This window comes from Saimiri boliviensis, assembly GCF_048565385.1.
Source record: "Saimiri boliviensis isolate mSaiBol1 chromosome 19 unlocalized genomic scaffold, mSaiBol1.pri SUPER_19_unloc_1, whole genome shotgun sequence".
Taxonomy (NCBI): Eukaryota; Metazoa; Chordata; class Mammalia; order Primates; family Cebidae; genus Saimiri; species Saimiri boliviensis.
The window spans coordinates 1,463,988-1,483,864 of NW_027412502.1; the positions used below are offsets into that span (position 1 = coordinate 1,463,988).

General features: G+C 47.0%; 1 protein-coding gene and 1 long non-coding RNA gene across 2 annotated transcripts in view; both read right to left on the reverse strand.

The window, feature by feature from the left end:
- The window catches only part of LOC141583193 (uncharacterized), a 69,208-nt gene extending 55,409 nt beyond the window's left edge, over nucleotides 1-13,799 (reverse strand). Inside the window, exon 1 of the long non-coding RNA XR_012515900.1 lies at nucleotides 13,599-13,799. This is a non-coding gene — a long non-coding RNA (uncharacterized LOC141583193). The remainder of the gene's footprint in view (nucleotides 1-13,598) is intronic.
- A 1,586-nt stretch (nucleotides 13,800-15,385) lies between these two features.
- On the reverse strand, nucleotides 15,386-19,595 carry LOC141583217 (phospholipid phosphatase 2-like). Its single transcript, XM_074392535.1, has 3 exons — nucleotides 19,499-19,595; nucleotides 16,614-16,912; nucleotides 15,386-15,709 (listed from the first exon to the last, which is right to left on the reverse strand). Exons 1-3 carry the CDS (start codon nucleotides 19,593-19,595, stop codon nucleotides 15,386-15,388), a joined length of 720 nt encoding a protein of 239 aa, XP_074248636.1.
- Nucleotides 19,596-19,877: the final 282 nt, after the last annotated feature.

The window sequence follows — 19,877 nt, forward strand, 5'->3', positions numbered from 1 at the left end:
ACCACCCTGTGGTCAACATGGTGAAACCCCATCTCTACTAAAAATACAAAGAATTAGCTGGGCATGGTGGCATGTGCCTGTAATCCCAGCTACTCAGGAGACTGAGGCAGGAGAATTGCCTGAACCCAGGAGGCGGAGGTTGCGGTGAGCCGATCGTGCCATTGCACTCCAGCCTGGGTAACAAGAGCAAAACTCCATCTCAAAAAAAAAAAAAAAAAGTAAATTACTTTTTAAAACAACCATATCAATACTACGCCAGAAAAGCAGAGACATCACCAAAATCCACTATAGAGGCTACGCTTCATCCAAAGCTGTGAACCCTTATAAAAGCCTCAACGTCAACAGACTCCACTTAGTAGATATTATTATACTTATTAGTATTAGAGGCTACTGTGCGGATACATTAGTGTTACGGCACAGTGTGGATATTAGTGTTAGGACATGGTGTACATATTATATTGGTGTTGGAGAACAGTCAGATATTACATTAACATCAGGGAACCATGTGGATAGTATTACATTAGTATTAGAAGCAATGGTGTGGATATCAGATTAGCGTTAGAATATGGTGTGAATATATTGGTTTTAGGGCACGGTATGGATATCATAGTAATGTTAGGGCATGCTGTGATTATTATATTAGAGGTCACTGTGAGAACATATCTTAGCAGCCACTGCGTCTGGATATTGACAATGATATCAGGCTGTAGTCTTAATGATGCGATTTGGGGATTTCATTTTTCTAGATGAATTTCTTCCTTTGCTGAGTACTCTAAAGCTCTCTTCTCTGCATTCAGGGCCATGGAAAGGAAGCATTTTACTCATCAATGAACAAGACTAAGTTGACACAACCCTTGTGCTGCCCTGGCACCTCAGAGGGAAGTTGGTCAGGGGTGGGTTCACGCACCCTCTGGTGGCGCCAGAGCTCAGGACAGACACTCTTACTCAGTTTCTCAGCAGATGTTCACCCCTGCCTGGCTGTCCTGAAATACCTATAAAATTCAATATTCAGTTTATTCAATGTAATAATTTTGGAAACTCAAGCCAAAATGAAGCCCACTGTAGCCATATCCTTCCCAAAAATAGTGATGGAAGACTTTGGAAGCCATGTAGAATGAACTGAATATATACACAAAATAAAAAAAAACCAAAAACCTACTCAAAATAGTCCAGAGGTGGTAATATAAAATGCAAAACTATAAAAAATCTAAAAGAAAATCTAGATGACATTGGGTTTGGTGTTGAGTTTTAACACACAACATCAAATGCCAATTCATGAAAATATTGATAACAGACTTTATAAAGCTAAATATTCTACTGTGGAAAATTGTATTCAGAGAATAAAAAGACAAGACAGATGTGAGAAGATATTTACACAATACATAGGTGATTTTAAAACTGGTTAAATATCTGAACAGATATCCAACCAAAGCAAATATACCGATAGTAGGCTGGGCATGGTGGATGCCCATCTCTACTAAAAATACAAAAATTACCCAGGCATGGTGGTGCATGCCTGTAATCCTAGCTGCTCGGGAGGCTGAGGCAAGACAATTGCTTAAACCTGGGAGGCGGAGGTTGTGGTGGGCCAAGATCACACCATTCCTCTGCCCTACTGTATATGTAAAAATGCAGATTCACTGAACCAGACTAAATTGTATTCACTGGAAGGTTGATCAAGGATTCAAAAGAATGCAACCTTTTGTTTTATCTACTTCTGACCTAGAAGCACCCCCACTTCCTACTTCCAGTTGTTCCTCCTCACTGAATCAAATGACTGTACATCTTATGCATATTGATTGGTGTCTCCTGTCTCTCTAAAATGTATAAGAGCAAGCTCTACCCTGACCACCTTAGGCCCATGTTGTCAGGACCTCCTGAGGCTGTCATGGGCGTGTCCTTAACCTTGGTGAAATAAGCTTTCTACTTGACTGGGACCTGACTCAGATATTTTGGGATCACAATCCACAGTCACCATGGTGTGACAGTTGACTACAGCATTCAGTACAGAGACGTGCTATACAGGTTTGTAGCATGGGAGCAATAGGCTATACTATATAACTTATGTGTGGAGTGGGCTATACCATCTAGGATTTAAAAAGACACTCTATGGTGTTCAGACAAGGATGAAATCACCAAGGACAAATTTCTCAGAAAGAATTCACATCAATAGAAGATGCTTGAGTGTATTTTAAATGGTTAAAGCCTAGAAGAAAAAAAAAAGAAACTCAACTCCTGTTTTGGTTTAATAACAAAGCTTAATAGAGTTAACATATTTCATCTAATCTAAGATGCTAATAATTAACAAACATTATTTTATGCACCATCACAAATAGGTTGCCAATTAAACTTTCTGAATAACAACAAAAATGTGAATTTACTGCTATTCATGCCAGTAAAGTAAAATGAAAATGAATTACGGTTTTGACATGTTAAAGTAAAACAGGAGGAAGCCGTTAGCCTGAGGTCTTGCAAAGGAAATGGAAACCGAATTGGAGGCATTAAAACTGACTTTAAAACAGGAGCAAACCAACCAGTCAATGACAATAAACCCAGCTGCTAGTTGGCTTTATGACTGTTGATGCTGAGGGAACCATCCCCACAACAGGCAGTCGCCTAGGTGGAGCCAAGGAGAAACCTCACTTAGCTGCCACCACTAACAGCTCAAAGTCCCAAGCCCTGTTTTCCATTCTGGTGCTTCAGGTGTGATTCACAAATCATTCCTTTGCTTAAATAAACAAAATTTATTTTGCCTAAAATTCTCTAACCCCTAAATCCTAACGACTAACTGGTAACCCTAAACTTTAACCCTGACCCGTATCCCTAATCCTCACCCAAAGCCCTGAGCATACATTGGTTTCTGCGTTTGCACTGATACGTCACTGTTGATGATTCAAACTGCTGTATGGCGGCCGCAGGAGCAGCGCGGACTTTACAGTAACGCGCGGACGGAGGCCTTGCATCAGCATCACAGCTGTTTTCTACACGAGCACTGCGGGTGTTGTATTCACATTCCGGATGTCACAGCTGCCTTAGGAACGCGCCATTGCGTTCCAAGGCTGCGGTGTGCACCTCGCACTGCCGCCACGTGGCCTTGGCTCGGGAGAACCTCAGCGCGCAGGACTCTGAGGGGCTTTTGGTGTCCAGGTTTCCACACCGAGATCTTCCTACTAGTCTCTGACCCTAAGCAGTCAGGCTGCAAACAGGAAGGATTTTACTCACTGTGGACGCGGCCCAGAGTCGTCCCCAGGTGAGGCTGTGCCCGCTAGGTCTGTGCTGTGGAGAACGCAGCTCCGCCCTGACGGGGCCCCGCAGGTCTGCACTGAGGACGACAGAACTCCGCAGGCCGCCATGACGCAAGGCACGCCGGGACCGTGACGCCGTCTGAAAAGGCGGCTCGGGCGCCCCCTGCTGGCGGCCGCCGGGCAGTGCGGGGCCCTCTCGCTCCCGGTGATGTGCCCGCGCCCTCTTCCGGCGACGAGGGCCACGGCAGGGCCCTCCCACAGTGAGACCCGAGCCCCGGGGTCTGTGCTGAGGAGGTCGCAGCTCCACCTCCAAGTGCCCCCAGATCAACGCTGAGGAGAACACAACTCTGCAGACCACGTGGGCGGCAATGATGCACCTCGGGGGGCGGAACCTCAGGACTCTGAAAAGGCTGGCTTGGGCGCCCTCTCCTGGCGGACCAATGCAGGGCCCTCTTGCTCACACTGCCGTGGCAACATGCTCCCTGCTGGCAACTAGGGCAATGCAGGATCCTCAGGCTCACTGAGCTAGGGGGCTGTGCATATGTACACAATGTGCACCTATATGTACATGCATACATACTGTACATCTGTACGTAATGTAAACATGTAAATGTGCACATACTGTACCTCTCTACCTAATGTGCACATTATGTACACGTGAACATGTATACATTACATATATGTGTACATATTGTACATCCTTACATAATGTGCACATTATGTAAACGTGTATATTTTGTACAGCTGTACATAATGTACATAATGTGCACAAATATGTACACATGTACATATAGTACATATGTACATTACGTACATGGTTACACATTGTAATACCAAAATAAATTAAAAGTACATAATGTGTACAATCTGTATATTTACCATGATATTACATATTGTATATATATAATTGTAATTACATATATCATTGTGATATTACAATAATGTATATATCATACACATGTGCACATAAATGTACATATTGTATGGATTATGTACATTTATTGTACATATGTATTGTGTACACATATGTACATCACAGTAAAGGTACATATGGTACATATTATATACATTTATTGTAATATCCCAATAAATGTACACATTATGAGTATATTCTGGGATATTATTTCTAGTATATTAGATAAAAATTACTCCTAATATCAGGGTGGGTATACACCCATGTGTGTATATCTTGTGATATTATCCATCATATCCTAAGTAAGTATTACTCTCACTGTGAAAGCAAGTGTACACTCTGTGACTGTTCCATTATCACAGGCGGTGTACAACGCTTCTGCGATGTGGTTACTAATATCCTGGGGAAAGTACCCTGAATATCGCAGGAAGTGTACACCACCACTGTAATATTGTTTCTAACACATCCAAAAACGGAGAGGATGTTACTCCAAGTATCTCAGGAAGTGCACAAACCCCCAGTGATATTGTTCCTAATAACTAAGGGATTACAGATAATAATACTCACAATCCGACTGGGGCTGTACACCCGTCCTGTGATGTTGTTCCTAATATCCAGGGAAGGAGAGGATGATGTTACTGCCCATAGGGAAATACTCTCAGTATGGCAAGAGGTGTACATCAAGCTCTCATATGGTCACTAATGTACACACACACACACACACACAAAATTATATTGAATTAAACATTGCAAGGGGTGAAAACCCCCTGTGCTTTCAATCCTAATGTCAAGGAAGGTAAGGATGACATTTTTGTCAATATCAAAGACATGTAACTAGAACTAGTGTTATTGTGCTTAATATAAAAAAAAAACAGAATAACATTATGATCACCCTATGATATGGTTCTAAGTATCATATTACACAACATTTTCAAAACAGATGGTCCCTAGGAGCCAGGGTGGGCCGGGGGGCTGCTACAGGCCCTCTACTGGGGTCTGTCGGCACAGCCCCATAGCCAGGGGGTCCTAGCAGCCAGGGTGAGCTGGGGGGCTGCTGTAGGCACTCTGGATGGGGTTGTGTGCACAGCCCCCTAGCCAGGAGGTCCCTAATAGCCAGGATGGGCCGGGGGCTGCTATGGGCCCTCTGGCGAGGGGTGTGGGCACAGCCTCCTAGCCAGGGGTCCCTAGTAGCCAGGGTGGGCCAGGGGCTGTGTGTGGGCACAGCCTCCTAGCCAAGGAGTCCCTAGCAGCCAGGGTGCCCTGGGGGACTGCTACAGTTTTAGCTGTGTATTTTGAAAAAGTTGTCTCTAAGTGCTATAGCTGATGAAATTAGAATGAGTGATCTGTGTCTACTTGAGTTGAGCTTTCTTTTAGTAATAAAGGATTAAGTTCTATTTGAATTCTTTAGAACTGACTCTCATTCTTGTCAATCAACTGTGAATTTTCTGTGTTAATTTCTAGCAGAGGTAATATAGTTAATCCAAAACTATAGGTATATTAAAGTCCAGATTGACAAGTATACTCAACAAACCAGGCACTGAGCTGGAAGAGGGATCTTTTCCCAGTGGGCCTTAAGGCCCACATAAATCCCTGTGCAGAAATCGAGAAACAGAGACAGAAAGGGACTCGCCTAAGGCTTGTCACTTGAAAGTGAGTGGCTGACTGACTGGCAGAGGGCTGGAAATCAAATCCAAATCTCCTGACCTCTAATTTGAAAGGGTGCACTGCCTCCCCAAGGCCCAGTTTCACAGGTAAATAGCTTAACAAGGGCTTTACTGGATTGAAGTCAACATTAAAAGACATCGGAACAGTCTTTGGCCCCTTGTCTCTAACGAGAATTTGCCCAGGTAATATTTTAACACTGGGTCTAACCTGAGAGATCTGGACTTTCAGCCTGAAACTCTTGAAAAGGATTGATTAACTTAGGAGTTCCTGCTACAAAGTAAGAGTCAAGAACCATTTTCAGCAAAGGTGAGCTGACCTCAGTGGTCAATAGGAAATGAGCTGGTTTCAATCACCACCCTCTCACTAATCATCAAGATAAAATTTCTTAAAACATACATGTATTGTGTTTTTCGGAAGGCTGGGGGTTATCCAAGATTCTGAGTAATATGCTACCACAGGAAGGAGATGCTGTTCACGCCTGAAGACAGACACACAGACACACAGACACACACACACATACACAGAGACAAACAGTCTAAACACACAACTGGTAGTGTCCAGCCAGATACTTAGCAGTATGAGGAGGGCTTTGAAGTCATTCATGCTCCAAAGGAAAAGACACCTTTCCCTAATTCACACGTCCATTCTCCCTCCTTATCCCCCAATGCTGTCTTCTCCTCAAGCCCACGCATTACTAAGTAGAACAAAATTAGGCAGGGCTATCAGGATAAAGCATTGTCAATGATGCTCTCATTTAAAATAACAGCACAGTCAAATGGAGAGCATGCTTGCATATAAAATGTGATTCTTTCAGACATGGCTCATGATGACTGGGACCACGCCTCCAGGGAGAAGCTCTGCTCCGCAGCCATCCAAGCTGTGTGCCTGGCCACCTCCCAAAGTGCTTCGCACTCTCATTTCACCCTTAGAGGCAGACAAGAGGACTGCAAAGGACTCATGTGTCTCCTGTGCTCTCTGAAAAAGACTCCCATTTCTCCTGGGGACCAAAAAGAACAAAAGTTGCTTTTTCTTTGTAGAGCACACAACTTTTCCAAAATACACAGCTAAAACTGTCCTTGATTTAAGTGCTATAGCCCTAGCCCTAGCGCTAAACCTAACCCTAATGCCGAACCTGAACCCTAACCCTAACCCTTTTCTCAAATTGACTTTTCTGGAAACAACTTGTTTGGCCTTGTCTGTAGTCGACTTTTCTGGAATCGACTTACGTTGACTTTTCTCAAATCGACATTTCTGAAATTGACTTGCCTAGCCTTTTCTCAAATCGACTTTTCTGGAATCAACTTATTTGGCCTTGTTTGAAATCGATTTTTCTGAAATCAATTTGGCCTTGCCTAAAACATGTTTTCCAGGATTCAACTTGCCTTTCCTTTTTTGGAATCGACCTGCCTTGTCTGCAATCGATTTTTCTGGAATCCACTTTCCTTGCCTGAAATCGATTTTTCTGGAATCGACTTGCCAGGCCTTGCCTGAAATCTCTTTTCCTGGATTCTACTTGTCTTGCCTTTCTTTTTTTTTTTGAATCGACTTTTCTGGAATCGACTTGCCTTGTCTGAAATCAATTTTTCTGAAATGGACTTGCCAGGCCTGTTCTCAAATTAACTTTTCTGGTCTGAAATCGATTTTTCTGAAATCAACTTGCCTGGGATTGCCCGAATCTATTTTTCTGGAATCGACTTGTTTGGCCTTGCCTGAAATCAATTCCTCTGGAATTGACTAGCCTTGTCTGAAATCGACTTTTCTGAAATCGATGTGCCTGGCCTTGCCTGAAATCCATTTTCCTAAATCACTTAAAGCGGGGACCATTTTAGCTATTTTAGCTGTGTATTCTTAAAAACAGCCAGGCGCGGTGGCTCAAGCCTGTAATCCCAGCACTTTGGGAGGCCGAGGCCGGTGGATCACGAGGTCGAGCGATCGAGACCATCCTGGTCAACATGGTGAAACCCCGTCTCTACTAATAATACAAAAAATTAGCTGGGCATGGTGGCACCTGCCTGTAATCCCAGCTACTCAGGAGGCTGAGGCAGGAGAATTGCCTGAACCCAGGGGGCGGAGGTTGCGGTGAGCTGAGATTGCGCCATTGCACTCCAGCCTGGGTAACAAGAGCGAAACTCCGTCTCAAAAAAAAAAAAAAAAAACTTGTCTAGCACTTAAAGCACGGACAGTTTAAGCTGTGTATTTTCAAAAATTTGTCTCATGAAGTCAAAATGAGTGATTTGTGTCCCCTTGAGTTGAGCATTCTTTTAGTAATAAAGGATTAAGTTATATTCATTTTTTTTTTTTTTTTTTTTTTTTTTGAGACAGAGTTTCGCTCTTGTTACCCAGGCTGGAGTGCAATGGCACGATCTTGGCTCACCGCAACCTCCGCCTCCTGGGTTCAGGCAATTCTTCTGCCTCGGCCTCCTGAGTAGCTGGGATTACAGGCAGGTGCCACCATGCCCAGCTAATTTTTTGTATTTTTAGTAGAGACGGGCTTTCACCATGTTGACCAGGATGGTCTCGATCTCTCGACCCCGTGATCCACTCGCCTCAGAAGCTGAGGCAGACAGATCACATGAGGTTAGGAGTTCTAGACCAGCTTGGCCAATATGACAAAACCCCATCTCTACTAAAAATACAAAAATTACCCGGGCCTGCTAGCATGCACATGGAATCCTAGCTACTTGGGAGGCTGAGGCAGGAGAACTGCTTGAATCCAAAAGGTGGAGGCTGCAGTAAGCTGATATTGAGCCACTGCACACTAGCCTGGCTGAAACGGCAAGATTCCATCTGGAAAAGAAAAAAAGAAAGAAAACCAAAATGTCTGGGAGTGGCAGGGTGTAGTGGCTCACTCCTGTAATCCCAGCAATTTGGGAGGCTGAGGCGAGCAGAGCACCTGACATTAGCAGTTCAAGACCAGCCTGACCAACATGAAGAACACCTGTCTCTATGGAAAATACAAAAATTAGCTGGGCATAGTGGCATGTGCCTGTAATCCCAGCTCCTTAGCTGGATGAGGTAGGAAGATCACTTCAACCTGGGAGGTGAAGTTTGCAGTGAGCCGAGGTGGTGCTACTACACTCCAGCCTGGGTGACAGAGACTCTGTCTCAAAAAAAAAAAAAAAAAAAAAAAAAAAAAAAAAAAAAATTCAAATAATTTCACACTAGAATAGTTATACTAAAAAACAAACAAACAAAAAAGAGTTGACAAAGATGTGCAGAAACTTGAACCCATAAACACTGCTTCTGACAGTATTAAACAGTCCAGCCTATGTGTAAAATCATTTGGTGTTTCTTCAAACACGTGCAAATAGATTTGCCATATGACTCAATGATTCCATTCCTCGGCATATACTGTAAAGAACTGAAGACAGGTGTTCAAACAAAAACTTGTATGTTCTTTAAGTGTGTCAAGGTGATAAATATGCAGGAAAGTCTGGGGAACAGTGCCAGGAAAAGAAAACTGGATCAGAACAATGAAAAAACACATCATACTCCCAGGTGGTGCAGAAGGTAAAAGTGAAATGAGTTTGTAGACTGAATTATCATGTAGTAACCATGCTAATTTCCTGATCTAGGGGTTATGTGGTGGTTACCTGGGAGAGTGTACTTTGGGCAAAATATACTGAAGTATTTTCTGGGACATTGTAAATCTGGTACAGCAACAACTGCTGCAAATCTAAGAGAAGAAAGAGGTTATACTTTGTACTGCTATTGGAAGATTCTTAGAAGTATGACATTATTGGAAACAAACTACTTTTTAGAACAACCATATCAATACCATGCCAGGAAAGCAAAGACCTCATCAAAATCCATTATAGAGGCTATAGTTCAACCAAAGCTGTGAAATCCTTATAAAAGTCTGCATGTCAACAGAGTTCACTTAGTAGATACTACTGTATTTACTAGTATTAGAAGCTACTGTGTGGATATGTTAGTGTTATGGCATGATATGGATATTAGTGTTAGGACATGGTGTGAATATTATACTGGTGTTAGGCCACGGAGTGATTACTATATTACAGACCACTGTGAGAATACTTGTGAGAATACTTATTAGCAGCCGCTGTGTCTTGGACACTGACAAGATCAGAGTGTAGTCAAAACAGTGGATGTGAGGGTTTCCTTTGTCTAGCTGAATTCCTTCCTCTGCTGAGTACTCTCTAAAGACTCTCTCCTCTGCACTCAGGGCTTTGGACAGGAAGTTTGTTACTCACCAATGAACAACACCAAGTTGACATGACCTTCATGCTGCCCTGAGGAAGATAAAGCTCCTTGCCGCTTCTGGCACCTCAGAGGGAAGTTGGTCAGGGGTGGGTTCGTGCACCCTCTGGTGATGCCAGAGCTCAGCACAGACACTCTTGCTGAGTTTCTAGGTGGACGTGCAACCCCGCCTGGCTGTCCTGAAATACCTATAAAATTCAATATTGAGTTTACTCAATGTAATAATTTTAGAAATTCAAACCAAAATGAAGCCCACTGTAGCCATTCCTTCCCGAAGATGGTGATGGAAGACTTTGGAAGCCATGTAGAATAAAATGAATAAATACAGAAATTAAGAAAAACAAAAACCTACTCAAAATAGTCCAGAGACGGTAATTTTAAATGCAAAATTATAAAAAATCTAAAAGAAAATCTATATGACATTGAGTTTGGTGTTGACTTATAACACAAAACATCAAATGCCAATTCATGAAAATATTGATAACACAGACTTTATAAAACTAAGTATTCTACTGTGCAAAACTGTATGCAGAGAACAAAAAGACAAGAGAGATGTGAGAAGATAATTACAAAATACATATGTGATTTTAAAACTGGGTAAATATCTGAACAGATACCTAACCAAAGCAAATATACTGATAGTAGGCTGGGCATGGTGGCTCATGTCTGTCATCCCACAACTTTCGAAGGCTTAGACGGGTAAATAATCTAGGTCAGGAGTTCCAGACCAGCCTGGCCAACATGGCGAAACCCCATCTCTACTAAAAATACAAAAATTAGCCAAGCGTGCTGGTGGGCACCTGTAATCCCAGCTACTTGGGAGGCTGAAGCAGGAGAACCACTTAAACATGGGAGGTAGAGGGTGCAATGAGCCAGCATCGTGCCATTGCACTCCAACCTAGGTTACAGAGCAAGAAAGACTCCATCTCAAAAAAAAAAAAAATTGTTAATAACGTATCTGACACATGTTGATATTCACGAGGGGAAACTAGTTTGGGTCTACACAGGAAATCTGCATTTTCCTCCCAATTTCAGTGTGAATCTAAAACCAATTTAAAATAAAACCTTTATTTAAAAATTACAAATTTTTAAAAATATCTGCTTACTTATTTGTACTAATAAGTAGTAATTGACACTAACTACTACTTTTCAAAACAAGGGCATTCATTATGCTGCAAAGTAATTTATGCAAACATATATAATTTCAATGAAATGCCTATTTTACAAGATTTATGTTAAAATAACACATCCATGTAAACATATTTATCATATCTTTTTTCTTGTGGTGTGGTTCACTCTCTAGGAAATCTGGTCACCTTAGAACCAAGGAAAGACTTCAGATTTTGGAGACTATTTCAATTTACAGCGGGACATTTTCAAAAATATAACTTTAAAAAAAAAATAGCAATTGATTGTGACTGAATCACTTATTATAATGAATGCTTGTCTTTGTTTTGTTTCCCAGCATTCCTTTTAGCTACAATACAACAAAAGCAAATATTTGCGATTGGAAAAAATATTCAAAGGAAGACTGTAAAGGGAATTTGTGACCACAATTATTCAATGTTTCATGACGATGCTTTCTAATACTGAAAAGTTTAAAGGGATAGTCAAAGTTATTCCCCCAAAGATGCTTTGAAGAAATCGATGAAACTAGAGAAACAAAAGTGGCAGGACAATCAATGCGACTTTAGATGTCACTGTGTCTTGTGAGAAAAAGTAATTTACCTTCAGAGGATCGCCAAGAATTACTGGAAGCCCAGACTCTGGAATGTATCTAAATTTAGTTGTTAATATCACTAGCAATGAATGTGATAAAAAGGGATCTCTGTTTTATTTGTGTAATACAATACCAATGCAGTATTTAATGCTCCAAGGAAAACAAGTTATACCTGAAATACAGTTGACAATATCAGAATCAAAATAAGCTTCCTGACCAGGCATGGTGGCTCATGCCTGTAATCCCAAGACTTTGAGAGGCCAAAGCAGGCGGATCACCAGAGGTCAGGAGCTCAAGACCCACCTGCAAACACGGAGAAACCCCATCTCTACTAAAAATGCAAAAATTACCCAGGCTTGGTGGTGCATGCCTGTAATCCCAGCTACTGGGGAGGATGCGACAAGACAATGGCTTAAACCAGGGCAGAGGGGGGTACGCTAGGCCAAGATCACACCATTCCTCTGCCCTACTGTCTATGTAAAAATGCAACTTCACTGAACCAGACTAAATTGTATTCAGTGGAAGGCTGATCAAAAAATTGAGAAGAATGCAACTTTTGTTTTATCTACTTCTGACCTAAAACCACCCCCTAGCCGCCTTCCTACTTCTAGTTGTTCCACCTCACTGAACCAAATGACTTTACATCTTACACATATTGATTGGTGTCTCCTGTCTAAAATATATAAAAGCAAGCTCTACCCTGACCACCTTGGGCCCATGTTGTCAGGACCTCCTGAGGCTGTGTCATGAGCATGTCCTTAACCTTGGCGAAATAAGCTTTCTACTTGACTGAGACCTGACTCAGATATTTTGGGATCACAATCCACAATCACCATGGTGTGACATTTGACTACAGCATTCAGTACAGAGATGAGCTATACAGGTATGGTATGTAGCCTGAAATCAAGAAGCTATACCATATCACTTACGTGTGAAGGGGGCTACACCATCCAGGTTTTATAAGGACACTCGATGGTGTTCGCACAAAGATGAAATCACTAAGGACACATTTCTCAGACAGTATCCACATTGTTAGGAGATGCTTGAGTGTATTTTCATTGGTTAAAGCCTAGGAGGAAGAAAAAGCAACTGAACTCCTGTTATGGTTTAATAGCAAAGCTTAATAAACATTTCATCTAATCTAAGATGCTAATAATTAACAGACATTATTTTATGCAAATCACAAATAGGCTGCCAATTAAACTGACTTTCTGAATGACAACAAAAACGTGAACTTACTTTTCTAATGCCAGGAAAATAAAATGAAAATGAATTATGGTTTTGATATGTTAAAGCAAAAAACGAGGAAGCCGTTAGCCTGAGGTCTTGCCTAAGCAAATGGAAACCGAACTTCGAGGCATGCAAACTGACTTAAAAACATGAATAAACCAATCAGTTAATGACAAAAAGCCCAGCTGCCAGCTGGCTGTATGACTATTGACACTGAGGGAACCATCCCCACAACCGGCGGTCACCCAGCTGGAGCCCATGAGAAACCTCACTCAGCTGCCACTGCTAAGAGCTCGAAGCCCCAAGCCCTGTTTTCCGTTCTGGTGCTTCAGGCATGATTCATGCAACATTCCTTCCTTCAAATTTGCCTAAAATTTTTCTAACCCCTGTATCCTAACCCCTAACTGGTAACCCCGAACGCTAACCCTAATCGCTAGCCCTAATCCTCACCCTAAACCCTAACCACACGTTAATTTCTACGTTTGCACTGATATGTCCGTGTTCAGTATTGAAACTGCGGTACTGGCAGGGCCGCATGACTAGTGCGGATTTTATAGTAACATGTTTGGACTGAGGCCTTGCGTTAGCATTAGGTGTTTCCTACCTGAGCACTGGGCTTATTGTATCCGTATTTCAGAGGCCATATCTGCCTCAGGAACGCTCCATTTGTCTTCTGAGGCTGCTGGGTGCACCTCACACCGCAGCCGCCTGGCCTTGGGCGGGAGAACCCAGGTGCGCAGGGTTCAGAGGGGCTTTTCGTGTCCAGTTTCCCACACAGAGCTCTTCGTACTAGTCTCTGACCCTCAGCAGTCAGGGATGCAGACAGGAAGGATTTTACTCACCGTGGACATGGCCCAGAGTTGTCTCAAACCGAGGCTGTGCCCTACGTCTGTGCCGTGGAGAACACAGCTCCGCAGATTGCCCTGAAGCGATGCGATGCACGCTCGGGAGCCCCCTGCTGGTGGCCAGGCGGTGCGGGGCCCTCTTGCTCATGGTCCTGTGTCTGCACCCCTCCTGATGGCAGCTGGGGCCACCGCAAGCCCCTCTTGCAGTAAGAACCCCGCCCCAAGGTGTGTGCTGAGGAGGACGCAGTTCCACCCTCACAATGCCCCCCAGTTCTGTAAGGAGGAGAATGCAACTCTGCAGACCGCTGTGACTCAATGCACGCTGGTGATGTGACAGGATGTACATCGGTGGAAGAGCCTCAAGAATCTGAAAGGTGGGTGTGGGGGCCCCTACTGGGGGCCTGCACTGCAGGGCCCTCTTGCTCACGATGCTGTGCCCACGCCCCCTTCTGGCTAGATCCACTGCAGGGCCCTCTGACAGTGTGGTGACCGGCATCACCTGCTGGCAGCTGGAGCACTGCAGGGCCCTCTTGCTCAGTGTAGTGGCAATATGTCCACTGCTGGCAAACAGGGCAGTGCTACATCCTCTTGCTCACAGTGTGGTGCCTGTGCTGCTGGGCACTCTTACTCTCGGTGTAGTGGGGTCACGCCCCCTGCTGGCCGCTGGGGCACTGCAAGACCCTCTTGCCCATAGCGTCCTGGCAACACTCCCGTGATGGCAACTAGAGCACTGCAGGGTTCTCTTGCTCATGGTGTGGTATTCGCTGGGATTACAAGCGTGTGCCACCATGCCTGGCTAATTTTGTATTTTTAGTAGAGACAGGATTTCTCCATGTTGGCCAGGCTGGTCTCGAACTCCCAACCTCAGGTAATCTGCCCGCCTCAGCCTCCCAAAGTGCGGGGATTATGGCATGAGCCACCTAGCTCGGCCTAATTTTTTGATTTGTCATAGAGACGGGGTTTTGCCATGTTACCTATGCTGCGGGGTTTCCTTCTGATGAGATGAAAATATTCTGGAATTAGGTAGAGGAGATGGCTGTACAGCATTGTGAATGTACTAAAAATGAACTGTACACATTAAAATGGAAGAAATGGTGACTTATACAAATTTTATTTTGATTTATTTATTTATTTATTTATTCTGGTCCGACATTACCCTAGGCTTGTCAGTCAATATTTTGATTTTTTTAAAAAGGACAATGATGAGTTGAAACGTTTAAGGGCCTATCAGTAGAAACAGTAAGAAGACAGCGCATGGCTGGGTGCGGTGGCTCACGCCTGTAATCCTAGCACTTTGGGAGGCCAAGGTGGGTGGATCACCTGCAGTCAGGAATTCAAGACCAGCCTGGCCACCATGGTGAAACCCTATCTTTAAAAAGAAAAAAAGACAGTGCAGAAGAGGGCAGGGCTGAGACTCAAGGGAGTCAAGGGAGACAGCACGTTCCCCGCGGCCTCCTGCTGTCTGCGGGGCGCCTGGAGCCCTGAGCCCCGCTCCTGCCTGACCCCCCGCCTGCTGGCTGCTAACCATCTGGCTTCTGCGGCTTCTTCAGCTCCCACTGCCCTCAGAGTGAAGGCTGCTCGTCCACACCCACCTGGCCTCGGTGACGTCAGCAGCTTTTCCCCTGCACACGCTCTCCAGCTGCACATAGACCGAGCAGTTGACCCAGCTCCACTTGGGGTCACAGATGGCCAGGAAGCTGGGGTGCAGGTGGCCGATCGTGTACTTGGCCAGGTCCGTCAGAGACTGGCTCACAGCCGCCCCGAAGAGGAAGGTCCCCAGCACCTTGTACATGGCAGCCACGTAATTATTGAAGTCAGAGCAGGAATAGAGCCAGTCTGTGAGCACCAGGTAGGCTTCTCCTGCCGAGACCTGCGTGTGGGGCAGCCGCGGTGACCAGAGGGGGTCCTGGTCAGCCCATGGGCCCTTAGTGGGCCTCAGTCCTCCCCACGGGCCTCCCCAAGGCTGCTGCAGAGCTGGGGACTCTAAAGGTGCCCAAGCTGGGCTTGGTGGCTCACGCCTACCAGCCCAGCACTGTGGGAGGCTGAGGCGGGAGGATCACCTGAGGTCGGGCATTCAAGACCAGCCTGACCAACATGATGAAACCTGTCTCTACTAAAAATACAAAAATTAACATGCCTGTAATCCCAGCTACTGGGGAGACTGAGGCAAGAGAATCACTTGAACCCAGGAGGCGGAGGTTACAGTGAGCGGAGATCCTGCCATTGCACTCCAGCCTGGGCAACAAGAGCAAAACTCCATCTCAAAAGACAAAAGGGGGTTCCTATTTTGTTGTTGTTTTTTGTGTTTTTTTAAATTTATTTTTATTTTTATTTTTTTGAGAGGTAGTTTCGATCTTGTTACCCAGACTGGAGTGCAATGGCACGATCTCGGCTCACCGCAACCTCCGCCTCCTGGGTTGAGGCAATTCTCCTGCCTCAGCCTCCTGAGTAGCTGGGATTACAGGCACGCACCAACATGCCCAGCTAATTTTTTGTGTTTTTAGTAGAGACGGGGTTTCACCATGTTGACCAGGATGGTCTCGATCTCTTGACCTCGTGATCCACCCGCCTCGGCCTCCCAAAGTGCTGGGATTACAGGCTTGAGCCACCGTGCCCGGCCAAAAGGGGGTTCCTATTACCCACAAGTACCACTCGGGGCAAGGCTGTGTCCCCCAGCCCCCCACAGACCTCCAGGCCACCTCCATCAGGAACCCAGGGTAGGGCTGTACCCCATCCCGCCCCCTCCCTGTCCCTCTGAATCCCTCCTGTCTTACAAGAATGACAGTGGCTGTGATGGTGACCCCGGCCATGAGCCCAAGGGTGATGGTGCCTGGACGGTAGGGGTACCGGATGGAGTCATCCCCACAGTCAAATCCTCGGTTATACGGGGTGTTCACCAGCGACACAGAACAGCGAAGGACAGGGAGGCTGGAGGGGGAGAAGGGCCTGGGAGCTGTGAGGTTCTCAAACCAGCTGGGCCATGGGGCCCCCACACCCGCCTTGGCCTCGAGGCCTGCTCCCACCAACAAGGAAGAGCTTTTCTCACAGCACGTGGGAGGCCCAAGCGACACTCCTTTCCCATCACCCTCAGATGAGCACGAACTCCCCAGGCCCTCTCCCCGTCACACCCTCCCTCTGCTCCTTGAAAAACCGGGCAAGGACGGGCACGGTGGCTCAAGCCTGTAATCCCAGCACTTTGGGAGGCCGAGGTGGGTGGATCACGAGGTCAAGAGATCGAGACCATCCTGGTCAACATGGTGAAACCCCGTCTCTACTAAAAACACAAAAAAATCAGCTGGGCATGATGGTGCGTGCCTGTAATCCCAGCTACTCTGCAGGCTGAGGCAGAAGAATTGCCTGAACCGAGGAGGTGGAGGTTACAGTGAGCAGAGACCCTGCCATTGCACTCTAGCCTGGGTATCAAGAGCAAAACTCCGGCCCCCAAAAAAAACAAACAAACAAAAAAAAACGGGCAAACACTCACCTCTGGGCCTTTGCACAGGGACTTCTCTCTGCCCAGAATATCTTATTTTTATTTTTAAAAGTAGAGACTGCGGTCTGATGCTGACCAGGCCCGTCACAAACTCCCAGGCTAGAGCGACCCCCCAGCCTCAGCCTCCCAAAGTGCTGAGATTACAGGTGTGAGACAACGTGCTGGTCACCAAAGTGACTCTCACTTCCACTCAGTTTCATCTCCCCTCCCGGCTGTCCCCACCAGCATCCCTCTCACAAAAGGAAAGGTCTGTTTAGCCATGCGTGGTGGCGTGTGCCTGTAATCCAGCTACTCGGGAGGCTGAGGCAGAAAAATTGCTTGAAACCGGAAAATGGAAGTTGCAGTGAGCTGGTCGTGCCACTACACTCCAGCCTGGCAACAGGGCGAGACTCTGTCTCAATTTATTAAAAGAAAATAAATAAATAAATAAATAAATAAATAAAAATAAAAGGGAAGGTCTGCTCTTTCTCCCTATTGCCCCATGTGGAATTACGCAGTCACCTGTGGGACACTGGACTTAATCTCCCCGCCTCCACCCGCCAGCACCAGGAGAGGCCTATTGTATTCAGGACAGAGACCCTGGAGGCTGCTCAGAGCCTGGCCAGCGCAGATGTTTAATAAACATCTGTTAAAACAGGCAGGACTTATTTCAACCTAAGAGCTGGCCAGAGAAGTCAGGAAAAGGCAAAAGCAGGGGCACAGCGGAGGTGCCTTCCTGCTCGCCCCTGCCCGCCACTGACCCTCGTGCCAGGGCACATGCCAGCCACATGGTAACTCAGGGACGAAAAGCACATTCTTGTCAATTCCACACTTGCGGAAGGTGTCACACAGCACTGGGGCTCCCGGGGCCCTGCTGGGCTCAGGGTGGCCAGGGAAGCCGGAGTCAGCTACAGAGGGCAGGGCCCGGGGCAGCTCCCTGTTCCACACGGCAGGTGCACAACAAAAGCGCAGGGTGTCTACCCCAGAGAATAACGAAGGCAGGGCGTCTTTGGCCCAGCAGGGCAAGAACAAAAAAGCGTGGCTCTTCCGAATTCTGAGAGCCTGAGGAGGGACAGGGAGCCTCACACTCCTCCCTGCATGCCAGCTGCAAGGGTCCTAGGACACGGCACGCCTTCGATGCTGGCTGAGTCTGGGGAAATAAAGCAGTGAAGACAGCAGAGCTCCTCACAGGGCAGAAAAGGCGGAGGGAATGCAGAACAGAACGGGCAGCGCAGGGGCCCAGAGCCGGGACGGTGCCTGGAGAGGCCAGCGCTGGGGCAGAGCGGGATGCCTTGTAAGAGCCCAGCTTCTGCTGGGGCGCAAGGGCGGCTGGCGCTGCTGTGAGTGATGGCAGAGACCAGGGAGGAGGCTCCTGCAATTGCCCCGCGGTGGAAGGTCAGGGTCACAGGACACCAGCCCCTCCCAGGGGCTCTCAGCAGGCGGAGGCTCACACCGGTTGGCCTCCGTTTCCGACCTCCCTGCCCCAGTAACTCCAGCTAGAGACTCAGACACCCCCATGACAACTGGCCCCGGGCTTCCCTCTGCCTGGAAAGCTCACTCTGGGGTCCCCGGAACAGGCACCTTCTCTTCCTTTGACCCCCGGGAGCCTTCCCGCCCTCACGCTGCCCCCACAGCCCCGTCTGGAACCTGTGGACTGCACTGTGACGGGCCGCAGCTTCCAGATGGAGGTGCCCTCGGCCTGGCCGCCACCCCTGGCACGCAGCAGCCACACCCAACCCCACCCTGGCGGCACCTCCCGGCTGTGCGGCCTCCAGCAGGCGACTCCGCGCGGCTGCCCCTCCCTCACAGGCCGTTTACGGAACCGTTTAGGTTATCTGCATGCTGCTGAGGGCCTGGCAACCAGAAAGTGCCACACACGTTTAAGTAACTGACAGCACAGCTGCTCAGGACATGGCACCCAGGGCTGGCAGACACCCCACAGGACATGGCACCCAGGGCTGGCAGACACCCCACAGGACATGGCGCCCAGGGCTGGCAGACACCCCACAGGACATGGCACCCAGGGCTGGCAGACTCCCCACAGGACATGGCGCCCAGGGCTGGCAGACACCCTACAGGATATGGCACCCAGGGCTGGCAGACACCCCACTGGACATGGCACCCAGGGCTGGCAGACACCCCACGGGGACCTCGTGCTGTCCCCTGGCCCCCCCAACAAGGGTCTACTTCGGAGTTCAGAGTGCTTGGCCAGAGAACCAGGAAACGCGCTCGGGAGGAGCGCACCCCTGGCCACCCCCCCGCGGTGACAGATCCGCGACGCCATTGTCCCTTCAGCCACAGAGCAAACACTTGGCCTTTGTTTCCGGGACCCTGGTGGGAGGCCTCCGGGCACTGCTTCCCCAACCTGGCCCAATAACCCGCGGGACAGGTTTCAGTCTCCCGAGGTCCCGAAGCCTGGGACTCAGCTTTTCTCTCCAAGTGTCTCCCCCGCCCGAGGCGCAGGTGTTCGAATCCCACCGATGCGCAGGGCCTATGCCTATCTAATTACTATTATTATTTTTGAAACAGAGTTTACTTCTCATTGTCCATGCTGGAGTGCAATCTC

What these genes read in the sequence shown, in the direction of transcription:
- LOC141583217 (XM_074392535.1), bottom strand. Translation starts at nt 19,595, where the DNA reads ATGGCGTCGCGGATCTGTCACCGCGGGGGGGTGGCCAGGGGTGCGCTC. An exon ending in CAAGCACTCTGAACTCCGAA is followed by an intron (nt 16,913 to 19,498) that starts GTAGACCCTTGT and finishes GTGATGGGAAAG; the next exon opens with GAGTGTCGCTTGGGCCTCCC. An exon ending in TCACAGCCACTGTCATTCTT is followed by an intron (nt 15,710 to 16,613) that starts GTAAGACAGGAG and finishes CCCCACACGCAG; the next exon opens with GTCTCGGCAGGAGAAGCCTA.